The 19060-nt window shown below is 44.3% G+C and overlaps 1 protein-coding gene across 2 annotated transcripts in view; it reads left to right on the top strand.

The window, feature by feature from the left end:
* Window positions 1-19060, top strand: part of LOC121555381 (protein tweety homolog 2-like) — a 95508-nt gene that overhangs the window by 61911 nt on the left and 14537 nt on the right. For both annotated transcript variants that reach the window (XM_045221467.1, XM_045221468.1), the window contains exon 5: window positions 14507-14602. In XM_045221467.1, the coding sequence (XP_045077402.1) occupies window positions 14507-14602 (96 nt within the window). The remainder of the gene's footprint in view (window positions 1-14506; window positions 14603-19060) is intronic.

The raw sequence follows: 19060 nt of genomic DNA, 5'->3' as shown, positions 1-19060 counted from the left end.
TGGGTGGCTGACCTACCTGTTACTGCTGATCCTAGATCTGTAACACTGTGCCCTCTCTGTTCTCTAGGTGGCTGACCTACCTGTTACTGCTGATTCCAGATCTGTAGCACTGTGCCCTCTCTGTTCTCTAGGTGGCTGACCTACCTGTTACTGCTGATCCTAGATCTGTAACACTGTGCCCTCTCTGTTCTCTAGGTGGCTGACCTACCTGTTACTGCTGATCCCAGATCTGTAGCACTGTGCCCTCTCTGTTCTCTAGGTGGCTGACCTACCTGTTACTGCTGATCCTAGATCTGTAGCACTGTGCCCTCTCTGTTCTCTGGGTGGCTGACCTACCTGTTACTGCTGATCCTAGATCTGTAACACTGTGCCCTCTCTGTTCTCTAGGTGGCTGACCTACCTGTTACTGCTGATTCCAGATCTGTAGCACTGTGCCCTCTCTGTTCTCTAGGTGGCTGACCTACCTGTTACTGCTGATCCTAGATCTGTAACACTGTGCCCTCTCTGTTCTCTAGGTGGCTGACCTACCTGTTACTGCTGATCCTAGATCTGTAACACTGTGCCCTCTCTGTTCTCTAGGTGGCTGACCTACCTGTTACTGCTGATCCTAGATCTGTAACACTGTGCCATCTCTGTTCTCTAGGTGGCTGACCTACCTGTTACTGCTGATCCCAGATCTGTAGCACTGTGCCCTCTCTGTTCTCTAGGTGGCTGACCTACCTGTTACTGCTGATCCTAGATCTGTAACACTTTGCCCTCTCTGTTCTCTAGGTGGCTGACCTACCTGTTACTGCTGATCCTAGATCTGTAACACTGTGCCCTCTCTGTTCTCTAGGTGGCTGACATACCTGTTACTGCTGATCCTAGATCTGTAACACTTTGCCCTCTCTGTTCTCTAGCTGGCTGACCTACCTGTTACTGCTGATCCCAGATCTGTAGCACTGTGCCCTCTCTGTTCTCTAGGTGGCTGACCTACATGTTACTGCTGATCCTAGATCTGTCACACTGTGCCCTCTCTGTTCTCTAGGTGGCTGACATACCTGTTTCTGCTGATCCTAGATCGGTTACACTGTGCCCTCTCTGTTCTCTAGGTGGCTGACCTACCTGTTACTGCTAATCCCAGATCTGTAGCACTGTGCCCTCTCTGTTCTCTGGTTGGGTGACCTACCTGTTACTGCTGATCCTAGATCTGTAACACTGTGCCCTCTCTGTTCTCTAGGTGGCTGACCTACCTGCTACTGCTGATCCCAGATCTGTAGCACTGTGCCCTCTCTGTTCTCTAGGTGGCTGACCTACCTGTTACTGCTGATTCCAGATCTGTAGCACTGTGCCCTCTCTGTTCTCTAGGTGGCTGACCTACCTGTTACTGCTGATCCTAGATCTGTAACACTGTGCCCTCTCTGTTCTCCAGGTGGCTGACCTACCTGTTACTGCTGATCCTAGATCTGTAACACTGTGCCCTCTCTGTTCTCTAGGTGGCTGACCTACCTGTTACTGCTGATCCTAGATCTGTAACACTGTGCCCTCTCTGTTCTCTAGGTGGCTGACATACCTGTTACTGCTGATCCTAGATCTGTAACACTTTGCCCTCTCTGTTCTCTAGCTGGCTGACCTACCTGTTACTGCTGATCCCAGATCTGTAGCACTGTGCCCTCTCTGTTCTCTAGGTGGCTGACCTACATGTTACTGCTTATCCTAGATCTGTCACACTGTGCCCTCTCTGTTCTCTAGGTGGCTGACCTACCTGTTTCTGCTGATCCTAGATCTGTTACACTGTGCCCTCTCTGTTCTCTAGGTGGCTGACCTACCTGTTACTGCTAATCCCAGATCTGTAGCACTGTGCCCTCTCTGTTCTCTGGTTGGCTGACCTACCTGTTACTGCTGATCCTAGATCTGTAACACTGTGCCCTCTCTGTTCTCTAGGTGGCTGACCTACCTGCTACTGCTGATCCCAGATCTGTAGCACTGTGCCCTCTCTGTTCTCTAGGTGGCTTACCTACCTGTTACTGTTGATACTAGATCTGTAACACTGTGCCCTCTCTGTTCTCTAGGTGGCTGACCTACCTGTTACTGCTGATCCTAGATTTGTAACACTGTGCCCTCTCTGTTCTCTAGGTGGCTGACCTACCTGTTACTGCTGATCCTAGATCTGTAACACTGTGCCCTCTCTGTTCTCTAGGTGGCTGACCTACCTGTTACTGCTGATCCTAGATCTCTAACACTGTGCCCTCTCTGTTCTCTAGGTGGCTGACCTACCTGTTACTGCTGATCCTAGATCTGTAACACTGTGCCCTCTCTGTTCTCTAGGTGGCTGACCTACTGTCATGTTAATTTCTATCTCTAATTCACCCTAAGCTTGAATCATTACCTGAGGTTGTAAAGCTCTGGTTTTAATCATCAATGATTCAAGGTCCACAATCCACAAGTAATTATCGGTATATTTATTCATGGAGAGCTCTCCTGCCAATGACACAAACAGACGATTTTATACCTCCTGGACTTGACTCCTCCCACCTTTAGGTGACTTTTCTAAACAGTTTCCGCCTTCCCCCTTGAATGGTTAGTACCGCCCCCTCTGTTAGTGGGTTGACACTACATGATAATTCTAACATTTATACTGTGTTTGGGGTGAAATCCTTTAGTCATTATTCATAAAATCCAAATTAATCTAACAATCCACCCCTTTGACTAAATATTCCCACATTCAGGATAAATGTATTTTACAAGCATGATTAATCTCAGAGATCACATCAGAACTAATAAACATTTCATCCAATTGCGGTCTTTCAGGGTCCAAATCCTCGTCATCCACCAAGCCTGGAGGATCGTTTTTCACATTCCCCTAGTCAGAGTCCGGAGTCAGTCCATCTCTCATCATTGTTTAGATACTGCATTTCACCAACGCCTGACTCACCAATCCTCGGACACAGGGAACAAGACAACAACCACATAATACAAGAATAGCCATACAAACACTGATCGCTCCTAAGATGGTGGCTGCTAGGGTTTTCCATTTACCAAATATTTCATCAAACCATCTATCCACAATGTACTAACTTCTGAGTTCAGTTCATCCTTCACTTAGTGCAGTTAATTCTGTAAGAGCTCTGGTGACTGTCCCATCCAGTGTGGTGTTGTTAGGGATAAATATGCAATAATGGCTTATCTTTCTATAGACACCGGCCCTTTCTGCCTGATCTAGAACCAACCTCTACTAAGTTATGAGCGGGATGGCGGATAATCGCTCAGAGATCCCCTTTACTGCATCTCTAGTCTGGTCAATAAATCGTTGTTGGTTGTAATAGATATAATTTATCCAATCCATATTTTTGTTTATTGTCACCCACCAGAAAAATGTTGTAGTAAAACTCTCCCATATTTGATTCATAGCTTTGTATTCGTCTGGAACACCCCTGGGGATGCCTATACCATCTATCCAAATTGGGCTATTTCTTTCCTGACTTATTTCTTTTTCTCCTAATTATTCTTCCTGTCCCTGGTCTTTGATGACTAATTCTTACAGGCTGGACCAACAATACTGGTGCACAAGTACCCACCCATCCCTCTGGTAATGTCTGTCGAATGCTCCCTTTGTTAGTGCATGCCCACCACACATCAGTCAGAGGGATGGTTAGGCTCCTAATTTTTTTCCTCCCTTCCTTATCTAAATCAGTCACATTAATTATCTCCTTACAGCCATCAAAATCACCCAAGTTACGGGTGCCATTTCTATGTCTGTAACACTGGTATTCGCCAGGAGTTAAAGTGAATCTAGGTGGACTGGCCCAGTATGTCAATTTTGCCAGCCCAATCCCTGTGCAATTTGGCTCTTTTTGATTGGACCCCAGGTCTAATACACAGGGAAACATTGCCTTTGGCATTGGGGCGGTCAACATTGTCGGTCGCCCAATGGAGCATGCATAACAATTGGTCTCCCCCAAGGCCCTAGCGGTGTATTTCATCCACTTTAACCAGAGATTCTCATCAGGGACCCCCTCCACTTCCCCATTGTTCCATTCTTGGAGGAGAAAATCTTTCATAGTGGACGGGTTAGTTGAATTGACTCCGTCATCCCTTGACTGATCTACTCGGTCTATTGCTGTTAGTGGATTAATGACAGTACCTGTGCTTTCCATATCTTTTGACTCCATCAAATGTAATCTTATACAAGTATCCCATCCGTATTTGTCCGCGCAAGCCCAGTAAGTTATTTTCATGTCCTCTTTAGTGACTTTTACTATCGTTACTACCATTTCCGTGGGGATGTCGTTATACCTTCTTATCCTCCATCTGGACGTCCAGCCCCCCCCGTCTCATATCTCCGTCCCCCAGTATGTCTAAATACCTGAGCCCAGGAACAATCTGCCGAGGGAGCTGAACATAAATACAACGGGATCTTATAATCCCATGTTGCTTGCTTATCTGCTCTGATAAGATCCCTAATCCTAATTTTGAATCTTACTCCCCACCCCTCTCTGACTCCTATTTTGTAGATCACTCGCCCTTGACGGTCAGTATGTCGGGTCGCTTCCCTTTTATTTCTTAATAATGGTAAGGCCATAGCGTAATTGGTGCGAGGTGGTGATGGATCTTGACATACCACGACTATTGCCGAGACTATGATGCAGCTCAGGGTCACCCATATTCCCCAAAACCGCCAACGCTCTCCTGTCTTGAGTCCTTCTGCTCGGTACCACCCCATACTCACACCCTAGGAACACACTACAGTGATGATAGGTCTGGGTAGGAGATCTTCGTTGACAGAGGTGACCCCCGGACCCTGTGGCCCAGTTCCGCTCGTCAACTCTGCGTGTGCTAAGCGGTGCTTGTATGTGGTCTTACCTTTTTGCAGTGGGTAACATGGACCCAGGATTCCTCTCTCTGCTATTCTAATGGCCAAGGTGGTTACCAACATAACCTGATAGGGCCCTTCCCAACAGGCCTGCTTCCAGTTTTCCTTCTAGTGACTGGATGCTCACCAGTCACCTGGTTAGATAGTGGGTCACCTTCTCCTTTAGTTCACCTGTGGGGCACAAAACCTCTGACATACGGGTGTGGTTAATAAACTATCTTCACACATGTTCAGATTAATCTAACAATTTCTGACTGCATTCTCTTTTTAGACTGTATGTAAAAAAATGTTTTTTTTAAAAGTATTTTGTCCTCTCCTTCGTATATTATTTAATACAATTAGCCTCTTCCCCCCTCTTGACACATAGTTCTGCTTATGTGTCAATTTTTTCCACCTTCCTAAACATTCCCTTAGGTTATTTATCAACCAATTGCCATGCCTTTCATTTTTGAGATTGTCTTTTGCTTCTTTATTGCTCCTCCCACTTCCTTTGTCTTTATGGCGGCTAAATTCGACTTTCATTCAGTTCAGAATCAATTAGTAATCCAACAAACTATCTCTTATCTTGTAAAAACACTTATGTTTAGTTCAACCTCTGTTCTACCCCGGCTCTCCCGGGCTTGACCTGAAGACTGATTTTTGGATATGACAAGTCCATTTTTAGGTCCCCTAAGTATTCTGCCTAGCAACAAAGAATAAAAACCTCTATGTTCGTGATTAACCCAGTTATCTCTAATAGCCCACCAAAAAAAAAACCCATCTTTAAATCACGACCAATGTCATATCCCTCCATCTACCATTTGGGTAACATCCCTGATATATGTATGAAAAGCTAAGACTGTTTGGGAAGAGAGCAACAACATAAACTGTTCTTCCTCCTCAGAGTTCCAAATGATTTTATCATGGGCTGCCATTGCCTTCCCATAGATAAGATCACTTAACTTCCCAGTATGTAGTGCATAATGCGGTACCCAAGCTCTACAGTAGTTTATCATCCCCAAAAAGCTCATCATTTGTTTTTTTTTCAATGGTTTTGGCGCTTCAAGTATAGCAGTTTTCCTGGATGAGTTTAACATTCGCCCTTCCTGAGTTATAGCGTGTCCTAGGTAAATCACCTCGCTCTGCCAAAGTTGAAGTTTCTTTTTGCTCACTTTGTGTCCCTGTTCTGCTAGGAAGGTTAACAATTGGATTGTATCCCTCTTACATCCCTCCTGAGTGGGATTAGCCAATAGAATATCATCTACATAAACTAACATTTGGCTTCCCTCCTGAGGTTCAAACTTTCCCAAATTCCTAGTTATAGCCTGGGCAAAGATTGTAGGACTTTCCGAGTAGCTTTGAGGCATCCTATGTCGATTTCCTTCCCTGAAAAGTAAAGCCAAACCACCCCTGACTATCCGGATGAACTGGGATACTAAAGAAAGCATTAGCTAAATCTATCACTGTAAAATAGGAGTTTTCTGGTTTCAATTGGTTCAGCAATGTATGTGGATCTGGTACACATGGAGCTCTGGAAATTATATTTCTATTAACCCCCTGCAAGTCCATTACCATCCTCCAGTCGGCGCTAGGTGCCGCCTTTTTAACAGGAAATACTGGAGAGTTGCATTGTGCCTCATCTCCAGGAATTATCACCCCTCCCTTAAGTAAATGCTCAAATGTAGGTGTTATCCCTTTTATTGCTTCTGGTTTCATAGGGTATTGCTTTTGGTATGGTCTATGATCGGATCGAGGAATCACTTGTACTGGAGCTACCCCCTTAATTAGTCCCACATCGGCTGGTCCTTGTGACCATAATTTGAACGGAATTGCTGCCAACTCATCCTCCTGTTCCTGAGTTAAGAAAATCTCTTCCTGTCATCCGTTAAAATTTGTCTCCAGGTGGACCCCGGGCTGGGTTTTTGCTCTCCAATTCAATTTTCTTCTATATCTCCCCGTGGAGTGGCTATACTGATCCCCATTTGGTGTATTTTGCCAGTCAGTGATGTTTTCCCCGTTTTATCCATTTACCTAGTGATAACCATTCCTCTGAAGGTTCTTTCACTAGGGAAACATGGGGGCTCCACCTTTCTCTGTACAGTCTCTGGCTTTGTGGTCCTAACTCCACCTCTACAGCTGCCCGTTTTTTATCATAGTGAACCCATTTTAACCCAATTGTTTTTTCTGTGATTTTTAACAATTCTTCCTCATAATCTGGGTTAGGACCTGGGTGCTCATTACACCATAATGTACAGTGTAAGTCATCTACCGACATCTTGGTTGATCCAATCACTAACTCATTACTTAGGTCCATTAGTGATTTCGGTATGTCTGTGAGTCCCCCTCTTAGCAGATCCTGGCTATACCAATAGCATGGTTTTCCCTCCCCGCTCAATACCATATTATCCCTTACGACATATGCCTTCATACCCCTCAGCGTTGGCTTTACAGCTACGTTCAACTGAGTCATGGCATCCCTTCCTAGCAAATTGACCGGACACAGGCTTGATACAAGTACAGGTATGCATACCTCTCCCCCTGAATCTTCATGTTTTAAAGTCACCGGGGCCGATAATCGCTCTATAAATTGATGGCCCGAGGCCGAGCGTACCATGATTTTTTTCCCCATTAATTCTAATTTCTTTGGGTATGTCGGCTACACAGATCGCTGTGCGACATGCCCCTGTGTCACACAATAATTTAATATTTTTCCCCAATATTGTTAAGGTGAGGTATGGTTTCTGTTCTTGCTGCAGAGCCAATTCAATCGTTTCCAATTCAAACACTTCACACCCCGTATCAATGGTATCCTCTGACCCCTCTCCTTCACTATCTGTCTTACTATCTTCCCCTTGCTCTAGTCATACCTCATCTTCCTCTTTCCTCCTATCATTACTGAATCAATGATAATACATTTACATTCTAGTCACCCAGCAGACGCTCCTATCCAGAGCGACCTACAGTTAGTGAATACATATTATTATTTTTATTATTCTTTTTTTTTCTACTGGCCTCCCCCCGTGGGAATCGAACCCATAACCCTGGCGTTGCAAACACCATGCTCTATCAACTGAGTTACATCCCTGCCGGCCATTTTCCCCCCTACCCTGGACGACGCTGGGCCAATTGTGCGCCGCCCATGAGTCTCCCGGTCACTGCCGGCTGCGACAGAGCCTGGATCCGAACCAGGATCTCTAGTGGCACAGTTAGCCCTGCGATGCAGTGCCTTAGACCACTGCGCCACTCAGGATAATAATAACTGCAATAACTATCAATAATAATTATAATAACTATTACGAATTATATTGTCCTTATTCTGATGTTATAATTGTAGTCTATTCCATCACTTTAGTTTAAAATAAAGTTATTTATAACAAATCCAGAACCCACCACAGGCTGGCGCTATTCCCCCAGCACAACAGCCAATGCCACTTGCTTCCCTGTAACGAAAATAAATTATCGTTTAAAAATTTTCCAACTATTTGTATTTTCCCGCTAACCCATTTCAGTTCGCTATTCAATATCTTTAACAGTTCTCTCTGATTCGGCCCCAATCAATAAAACAAATGCTTGATATCGTTTATCAGCATACACTTAATGACATTCCTACCATCTGAACTTATTTACTGTCTCTCACTCCCCCCCCCCTCTCCTGCTCCTTCCTACATTATGGGGGAGGCGCGGGAAACTTCCCTACAATCTTCCTTCTTAGGAAATAATGTCATTCGTACTTATAACATATTTTCATAGACCTATCTAATGCAACTTTTAATACACGTAAAAAAACTCTCTCTCTCCACCCATTCCTTATTGAATAAGTGCGTCTTCCTAGTTACCCCATAACCACGCCTCAAATCTTTTATTCAGCATTTAACCAACCAAATACTAAGTAGTATCCGGTTATCATTTATACCCGCCGTTGAATTCCCTCATACATACAGTGGGGAGAACAAGTATTTGATACACTGCCGATTTTGCAGGTTTTCCTACTTACAAAGCATGTAGAGGTCTGTAATTTTTATCATAGGTACACTTCAACTGTGAGAGACGAAATCTAAAACAAAAATCCAGAAAATCCCATTGTATGATTTTTAAGTAATTCATTTGCATTTTATTGCATGACATAAGTATTTGATACATCAGAAAAGCAGAACTTAATATTTGGTACAGAAACCTTTGTTTGCAATTACAGAGATCATACGTTTCCTGTAGGTCTTGACCAGGTTTGCACACACTGCAGCAGGGATTTTGGCCCACTCCTCCATACAGACCTTCTCCAGATCCTTCAGGTTTCGGGGCTGTCGCTGGGCAATACGGACTTTCAGCTCCCTCCAAAGATTTTCTATTGGGTTCAGGTCTGGAGACTGGCTAGGCCACTCCAGGACCTTGAGATGCTTCTTACGGAGCCACTCCTTAGTTGCCCTGGCTGTGTGTTTCGGGTCGTTGTCATGCTGGAAGACCCAGCCACGACCCATCTTCAATGCTCTTACTGAGGGAAGGAGGTTGTTGGCCAAGATCTCGCGATACATGGCCCCATCCATCCTCCCCTCAATATGGTGCAGTCGTCCTGTCCCCTTTGCAGAAAAGCATCCCCAAAGAGTGATGTTTCCACCTCCATGCTTCACGGTTGGGATGGTGTTCTTGGGGTTGTCCTCATCCTTCTTCTTCCTCCAAACACGGCGAGTGGAGTTTAGACCAAAAAGCTCAATTTTTGTCTCATCAGACCACATGACCTTCTTCCATTCCTCCTCTGGATCATCCAGATGGTCATTGGCAAACTTCAGATGGGCCTGGACATGCGCTGGCTTGAGCAGGGGGACCTTGCGTGCGCTGCAGGATTTTAATCCATGACGGCGTAGTGTATTACTAATGGTTTTCTTTGAGACTGTGGTCCCAGCTCTCTTCAGGTCATTGACCAGGTCCTGCCATGTAGTTCTGGGCTGATTCCTCACCTTCCTCATGATCATTGATGCCCCATGAGGTGAGATCTTGCATGGAGCCCCAGACCGAGGGTGATTGACCGTCATCTTGAACTTCTTCCATTTTCTAATAATAACGCCAACAGTTGTTGCCTTCTCACCAAGCTGCTTGCCTATTGTCCTGTAGCCTATCCCAGCCTTGTGCAGGTCTACAATTTTATCCCTGATGTCCTTACACAGCTCTCTGGTCTTGGCCATTGTGGAGAGGTTGGAGTCTGTTTGATTGAGTGTGTGGAGAGGTGTCTTTTATACAGGTAACGAGTTCAAACAGGTGCAGTTAATACAGGTAATGAGTGGAGAACAGGAGGGCTTCTTAAAGAAAAACTAACAGGTCTGTGAGAGCCAGAATTCTTACTGGTTGGTAGGTGATCAAATACTTATGTCATGCAATAAAATGCAAATTAATTACTTAAAAATCATACAATGTGATTTTCTGGAATTTTGTTTTAGATTCCGTCTCTCACAGTTGAAGTGTACCTATGATAAAAATTACAGACCTCTACATGCTTTGTAAGTAGGAAAACCTGCAAAATCGGCAGTGTATCAAATACTTGTTCTCCCCACTGTACATATTTCACCTTATGCCATTCAAATGCCCAACACAACAGAATAGTTCCGTGCAATTCTCTATTGGTTCTTACAAGTCGCTCCGGACCAGAGCGTCGGCCAAATGACCAAAAATGCAAATGTAATTATTCTGTACTTTCTCACTCATTACGTACGTCTACGTTTGAGTGCGAAAGTTCATACATATGCATCGTTGGACTTCTCAAATAATCGCTTTGTGGTGTTTTTAGCCAATTCTTAATTGACACGAATCATTTTTTCAAACATTTTACCCGTTGAACCAAAAAAAATGACTGTCCTATTCCTTTTCCCCTGCAGTCACGATGGTTAAATATTCCTTTGTCCCCGTTAAAGCACTTTCGCGCTTAAAAAAAAAACACACTCGCTGTCTCTAGCCCCTCCTTTCGCTGTTTTTTTTTCATCTAATTTTATATGCATCTGCCTACTAACTTTTTTACTTCGAGATGCCCAATAAATTCATACCTCTTCTCCCAAATGGATCCATAAAACATATTTCTTCTTTCTCTTTCTAACATATATCTTTCATCTCCCGTTAATTCTCGGACTTGTTTAGAAGATGTCTTTCCCATGGTGGAACAATAAGAAATCCCCCCCCCCTTTTTGTTTTTTAAATAATTCACTCCCGAATTATTTTCGTAGGAGTTAATATCTTAGTGCGCCTCTTGCTTTTGTAATTAACCATTTAAAATGATTTAACCCCTAACCCAGAGTTTCTATTTAAAACTCCGGTTTCATGAAAAGAGTAAGTTACCCAATTTTTCTCACGCTACTTATTTTTTTCTCCACCCCTGAAATAATGATCACGTCTCCCGATGGATTAAGTCTCACACATATACGACCTTATCATTTGCCAAACTTGTTTGCAAAGTTCTAGCAAATGCCCAGTTGCACATGCTACTCCCGACACATCCATCTCACACAATGATAATTATTTCCCTGTTTATACTGAACATTGCAATTCGTACAATGACAATATTAACTAGTTTACATTTGTGATTGCAATTCACTCCGTGTCATTTCGGACTAGTTTATTTTTGTAATAGCTATTCACCTAGGATCAATTGCGGACCCTCCCTGTTTATACTGAACATTGCAATTCGTACAATGACAATATTAACTAGTTTACATTTGTGATTGCAATTCACTCCATGTCATTTCGGACTAGTTTATTTTAGTAATAGCTATTTACCTAGGATCAATTGCGGACCCTCCCTGTCGTAATAATTATTACCTTCTTTGAGATTTTGGTAACCTGTCTGCCCTTTACAAGAATTCCTATTCTTATACAAGTTCAAATCATTTCACCAAAATCCATGAATAAAACTACTGACCTTTTCCTTGTAGTTTGGATTCAAATAATTTTTCAAACTCGTTAACGTCGTTATCGTTCATAAAGAGTAATCACCGGCCTGTTTATAACCTTAACGTCGAAGGCCAGGACTATTCTCCACGGATGCAATCACCCGGCCGTGCACGGATTCGGTGTCTTCAGAACGATAAAGATGTATTTTAAGCTCCGCTCAGAAGGACCAATCTGTCATGTGAATTTCTATCTCTAATTCACCCTAAGCTTGAATCATTACCAGAGGTTGTAAAGCTCTGGTTTTAATCATCAATGATTCAAGGTCCACAATCCACAAGTAATTATCGGTATATTTATTCATGGAGAGCTCTCCTGCCAATGACACAAACAGACGATTTTATACCTCCTGGACTTGACTCCTCCCACCTTTAGGTGACTTTTCTAAACAGTTTCCGCCTTCCCCCTTGAATGGTTAGTACCGCCCCCTCTGTTAGTGGGTTGACACTACATGATAATTCTAACATTTACAGTGGGGAAAAAAAGTATTTAGTCAGCCACCAATTGTGCAAGTTCTCCCACTTAAAAAGATGAGAGAGGCCTGTAATTTTCATCATAGGTACACGTCAACTATGACAGACAAAATGAGGAAAAAAAATCCAGAAAATCACATTGTAGGATCTTTTATGAATTTATTTGCAAATTATGGTGGAAAATAAGTATTTGGTCAATAACAAAAGTTTCTCAATACTTTGTTATATACCCTTTGTTGGCAATGACACAGGTCAAACGTTTTCTGTAAGTCTTCACAAGGTTTTCACACACTGCTGCTGGTATTTTGGCCCATTCCTCCATGCAGATCTCCTCTAGAGCAGTGATGTTTTGGGGCTGTCGCTGGGCAACACGGACTTTCAACTCCCCTCCAAAGATTTTCTATAGGGTTGAGATCTGGAGACTCCAGGACCTTGAAATGCTTCTTACGAAGCCACTCCTTCGTTGCCCGGGCGGTGTGTTTGGGATCATTGTCATGCTGAAAGACCCAGCCACGTTTCATCTTCAATGCCCTTGCTGATGGAAGGAGGTTTTCACTCAAAATCTCACGATACATGGCCCCATTCATTCTTTCCTTTACACGGATCAGTCGTCCTGGTCCCTTTGCAGAAAAAACAGCCCCAAAGTATGATGTTTTCACTCCCATGCTTCACAGTAGGTATGGTGTTCTTTGGATGCAACTCAGCATTCTTTGTCCTCCAAACACGACGAGTTGAGTTTTTACCAAAAAGTTATATTTTGGTTTCATCTGACCATATGACATTCTCCCAATCCTCTTCTGGATGCACTCTAGCAAACTTCAGACGGGCCTGGACATGTACTGGCTTAAGCAGGGGGACACGTCTAGCACTGCAGGATTTGAGTCCCTGGCGGCGTAGTGTGTTACTGATGTTAGGCTTTGTTACTTTGGTCCCAGCTCTCTGCAGGTCATTCACTAGGTCCCCCCGTGTGGTTCTGGGATTTTTGCTCACCGTTCTTGTGATCATTTTGACCCCACGGGGTGAGATCTTGCGTGGAGCCCCCAGATCGAGGGAGATTATCAGTGGTCTTGAATGTCTTCCATTTCCTAATAATTGCTCCCACAGTTGATTTCTTCAAACCAAGCTGCTTACCTATTGCAGAGTCAGTCTTCCCAGCCTGGTGCAGGTCTACAATTTTGTTTCTGGTGTCATTTGACAGCTCTTTGGTCTTGGCCATAGTGGAGTTTGGAGTGTGACTGTTTGAGGTTGTGGACAGGTGTCTTTTATACTGAAAACAAGTTCAAACAGGTGCCATTAATACAGGTAACGAGTGGAGGACAGAGGAGCCTCTTAAAGAAGAAGTTACAGGTCTGTGAGAGCCAGAAATCTTGCTTGTTTGTAGGTGACCAAATACTTATTTTCCACCATAATTTGCAAATAAATTCATTAAAAATCCTACAATGTGATTTTCTGGATTTTCTTTTCTCAATTTGTCTGTCATAGTTGACGTGTACCTATGATGAAAATTACAGACCTCTCTCATCTTTTTAAGTGGGAGAACTTGCACAATTGGTGGCTGACTAAATACTTTTTTTCCCCACTGTATACTGTGTTTGGGGTGAAATCCTTTAGTCATTATTCTTAAAATCCAAATTAATCTAACACCTACCTGTTACTGCTGATCCTAGATCTGTAGCACTGTGCCCTCTCTGTTCTCTAGGTGGCTGACCTACCTGTTACTGCTGATCCTAGATATGTAACACTGTGCCCTCTCTGTTCTCTAGGTGGCTGACCTACCTGTTACTGTTGATCCTAGATCTGTAACACTGTGCCCTCTCTGTTCTCTAGGTGGCTGACCTACCTGTTTCTGCTGATTCCAGATCTGTAGCACTGTGCCCTCTCTGTTCTCTAGGTGGCTGACCTACCTGTTACTGCTGATCCTAGATCTGTAACACTGTGCCCTCTCTGTTCTCTAGGCGGCTGACCTACCTGTTACTGTTGATCCCAGATCTGTAGCACTGTGCCCTCTCTGTTCTCTAGGTGGCTGACCTACCTGTTACTGCTGATCCTAGATCTGTAACACTGTGCCCTCTCTGTTCTCTAGGTGGCTGACCTACCTGTTACTGCTGATCCTAGATCTGTAACACTGTGCCATCTCTGTTCTCTAGGTGGCTGACCTACCTGTTACTGCTGATCCCAGATCTGTAGCACTGTGCCCTCTCTGTTCTCTAGGTGGCTGACCTACCTGTTACTGCTGATCCTAGATCTGTAACACTGTGCCCTCTCTGTTCTCTAGGTGGCTGACCTACCTGCTACTGCTGATCCTAGATCTGGTTATATGCCTGGTGGCCTGTCTGGGGGTGGCCAAGCAGTCCCGTTGGCTACTCACCATGTAAGTAACTGGTCCACACTCTGATCTGTGTAAGTAACTGGTACCCACTCTGATCTGTGAAAGTAAATGGTACCCACTTTGCTCTGTGTAAGTAACTGGTACCCACTCTGATCTGTGTAAGTAACTGGTACCCACTCTGATCTGTGTAAGTAAATGGTACCCACTTTGCTCTGTGTAGAGCTGATCAAATCAAATCAAATTGTATTTGTCACATGTGCCGAATACAACAGGTGTAGACCTTACAGTGAAATGCATACTTACAAGCCCTTAACTAACAATGCAGTTTTAAGAAAGAATACCTAAAAAAAAAAGAGTAATAAAAGTAACAAATAATTAAAGAGCAGCAGTAAAAATAACAATAGCGAGGCTATATACAGGGGGTACCGGTACTGGGGGGGGCACTGCAAATAGTCCGGGTAGCCATTTTATTAGATGTTCAGGAGTCTTATGGCTTGGAGGTAGAAGCTGTTTAGAAGCCTCTTGGACCTAGACTTGGCGCTCCGGTACCGCTTGCCGTGCGGTAGCAAAGAGAACAGTCTATGACTAGGGTGGCTGGAGTCTTTGACAATTTTGAGGGCCTTCCTCTGACACCGCCTGGTATAGAGGTCCTGGATGGCAGGAAGCTTGGCCCCAGTGATGTACCGGGCCGTACACACTACCCTCTGTAGTGCTTGCGGTCGGAGGCCGAGCAGTTGCCATACCAGGCAGTGATGTAACCAGTCAGGATGCTCTTGATGGTGCAGCTGTAGAACCTTTTGAGGATCTGAGGACCCATGCCAAATCTTTTCAGTCTCCTTAGGGGGAATATGTTTTGTTGTGCCCTCTTCATGACTGTCTTGGTGTGCTTGGACCATTTTAGTTTGTTGGTGATGTGGACACCAAGGAACTTGAAGCTCTCAACCTGCTCCACTACAGCCCTGTCGATGAGAATGGGGGCGTGTTCGGTCCTCTTCTTTTTCCTGTAGTCCACAATCATCCCCTTTGTCTTGATCACGTTGAGGGAGAGGTTGTTGTCCTGGCACCACACGGCCAGGTCTCTGACCTCCTCCCTATAGGCTGTCTCGTTGTTGTCGGTGTTCAGGCCTACCGCTGTTGTGTCATCGGCAAACGTAATGATTTTGTTGGAGTCGTGCCTGGCCATACAGCCATGAGTGAACAGGGAGTACAGGAGGGGACTGAGCACGCACCCCTGAGGGGCCCCCGTGTTGAGGATCTGCGTGGCGGATGTGTTGTTACCTACCCTTACCACCTGGGGGCGGCCCGTCAGGAAGTCCAGGATCCAGTTGCAGAGGGAGGTGTTTAGTCCCAGGATCCTTAGCTTAGTGATGAGCTTTGAGGGCACTATGGTGTTGAACGCTGAGCTGTAGTCAATTAATAGCATTCTCACATAGGTGTTCCTTTTGTCCAGGTGTGAAAGGGCAGTGTGGAGCGCAATAGAGATTGCATTATCTGTGGATCTGTTGGGGCGGTATGCAAATTGGAGTGGGTCTAGGGTTTCTGGTATAATGGTGTTGATGTGAGCCATGACCAGCGTTTCAAAGCACTTCATGGCTACAGACGTGAGTGCTACGGGTCGTTGGTCATTTAGGCACGTTACCATAGTGTTCTTGGGCACAGTGACTATGGTGGTCTGCTTGAAACATGTTGGTACTACAGACTCAGACATGGAGAGGTTGAAAATGACAGTGAAGACACTTGCCAGTTGGTCAGCACATGGCCCGTTGCCCTAGCGACTCCAGACTCCACACAGCGAGCATAGAAGTAATTTAGCTTGTCTGGTAGGCTCGTGTCACTGGGGCAGCTCGCGGCTGTGCTTCGCTTTGTAGTCTGTAATAGTTTGCAAGCCCTGCCACATCTGACGAGCGTCAGATCCAGTGTAGTACGATTTGATCTTAGTCCTGTATTGACGCTTTGCCTGTTTGATGGTTCGTCGGAGGGCATAGGGGGATTTCTTATAAGCTTCCGGGTTAGAGTCCCGCTCCTTGAAAGCAGCAGCTCTACCCTTTAGCTCAGTGCGGATGTTGCCTGTAATCCATAGCTTCTGGTTGGGGTATGTACGTACAGTCACTGTGGGGACGATGTCATCGATGCACTTATTGATGAAGCCAGTGACTGATGTGGTGTACTCCTCAATGCCATCGGAAGAATCCCGGAACATATTCCAGTCTGTGCTAGCAAAACAGTCCTGTAGCTTAGCATCTGCTTCATCTGACCACTTTTATATTGACCGAGTCACTGGTACTTCCTGCTTTAGTTTTTTTGTTTGTAGGCAGGAATCAGGAGGATAAAATTATGGTCAAATTTGCCAAATGGAGGGCGAGGGAGAGCTTTGTACGCGTCTCTGTGTGTGGAGTAAAGTTGGTCTAGAGTTGTTTTCCCTCTGGTTGCACATTTAACATGCTGGTAGAAATTAGTTAAAACGGATTTAAGTTTCCCTGCATTCAAGTCCCCGGCCACTGGATGAGCGTTTTCCTGTTTGCTTATGGCTGTATACAGCTCATTGAGTGCGGTCTTAGTGCCAGCATCAGTTTTTGGTGGTAAATAGACAGCTACGAAGAATATACAGTGGGGAAAAAAAGTATTTAGTCAGCCACCAATTGTGCAAGTTCTCCCACTTAAAAAGATGAGAGAGGCCTGTAATTTTCATCATAGGTACACGTCAACTATGACAGACAAATTGAGAATAAAAAATCCAGAAAATCACATTGTAGGATTTTTAATGAATTTATTTGCAAATTATGGTGGAAAATAAGTATTTGGTCACCTACAAACAAGCAAGATTTCTGGCTCTCACAGACCTGTAACTTCTTCTTTAAGAGGCTCCTCTGTCCTCCACTCGTTACCTGTATTAATGGCACCTGTCCACAACCTCAAACAGTCACACTCCAAACTCCACTATGGCCAAGACCAAAGAGCTGTCAAAGGACACCAGAAACAAAATTGTAGACCTGCACCAGGCTGGGAAGACTGAATCTGCAATAGGTAAGCAGCTTGGTTTTAAGAAATCAACTGTGGGAGCAATTATTAGGAAATGGAAGACATACAAGACCACTGATAATCTCCCTCGATCTCACCCCGTGGGGTCAAAATGATCACGGTGGGCAAAAATCCCAGAACCACACGGGGGGACCTAGTGAATGACCTGCAGAGAGCTGGGACCAAAGTAACAAAGCCTACCATCAGTAACACACTACGCCGTAACACACTGCGTGAAAACCTTGTGAAGACTTACAGAAAACGTTTGACCTGTGTCATTGCCAACAAAGGGTATATAACAAAGTATTGAGAAACTTTTGTTATTGACCAAATACTTATTTTCCACCATAATTTGCAAATAAATTCATTAAAAATCCTACAATGTGATTTTCTGGATTTTCTTATGAAGCCACTCCTTCGTTGCCCTGGCGGTGTGTTTGGGGACACGTCTGGCAATGCAGGATTTGAGTCCCTGGCGGCGTAGTGTGTTACTGATGGTAGGCTTTGTTACTTTGGTCCCAGCTCTCTGCAGGTCATTCACTAGGTCCCCCCGTGTGGTTCTGGGATTTTTGCCCACCGTGATCATTTTGACCCCACGGGGTGAGATCGAGGGAGATTATCAGTGGTCTTGTATGTCTTCCATTTCCTAATAATTGCTCCCACAGTTGATTTCTTAAAACCAAGCTGCTTACCTATTGCAGATTCAGTCTTCCCAGCCTGGTGCAGGTCTACAATTTTGTTTCTGGTGTCCTTTGACAGCTCTTTGGTCTTGGCCATAGTGGAGTTTGGAGTGTGACTGTTTGAGGTTGTGGACAGGTGCCATTAATACAGGTAACGAGTGGAGGACAGAGGAGCCTCTTAAAGAAGAAGTTACAGGTCTGTGAGAGCCAGAAATCTTGCTTGTTTGTAGGTGACCAAATACTTATTTTCCACCATAATTTGCAAATAAATTCATAAAAAATCCTACAATGTGATTTTCTGGATTTTTTATTCTCAATTTGTCTGTCATAGTTGACGTGTACCTATGATGAAAATTACAGGCCTCTCTCATCTTTTTAAGTGGGAGAACTTGCACAATTGGTGGCTGACTAAATAATTTTTTTCCCCACTGTACTGCTCAAAAAAATTAAGGGAACACTAAAATAACACATCCTAGATCTGAATGAATGAAATAATCTTATTACATACTTTTTTCTTTACATAGTTGAATGTGCTGACAACAAAATTACACAGAAATTATCAATGGAAATCAAATGTATCAACCCATGGAGGTCTGGATTTGGAGTCACTCTCAAAATTAAAGTGGAAAACCACACTACAGGCTGATCCAACTTTGATGTAATGTCCTTAAAACAAGTCAAAATGAGGCTCAGTAGTATGTGTGGCCTCCACGTGCCTGTATGACCTCCCTACAACGCCTGGGCATGCTCCTGATGAGGTGGCGGATGGTCTCCTGAGGGATCTCCTCCCAGATCTGTACTA

Source organism: Coregonus clupeaformis, chromosome 7 (assembly GCF_020615455.1).
Source record: "Coregonus clupeaformis isolate EN_2021a chromosome 7, ASM2061545v1, whole genome shotgun sequence".
Classification (NCBI taxonomy): Eukaryota; Metazoa; Chordata; class Actinopteri; order Salmoniformes; family Salmonidae; genus Coregonus; species Coregonus clupeaformis.
This window is presented reverse-complemented; position numbering and strand designations above follow the sequence as displayed.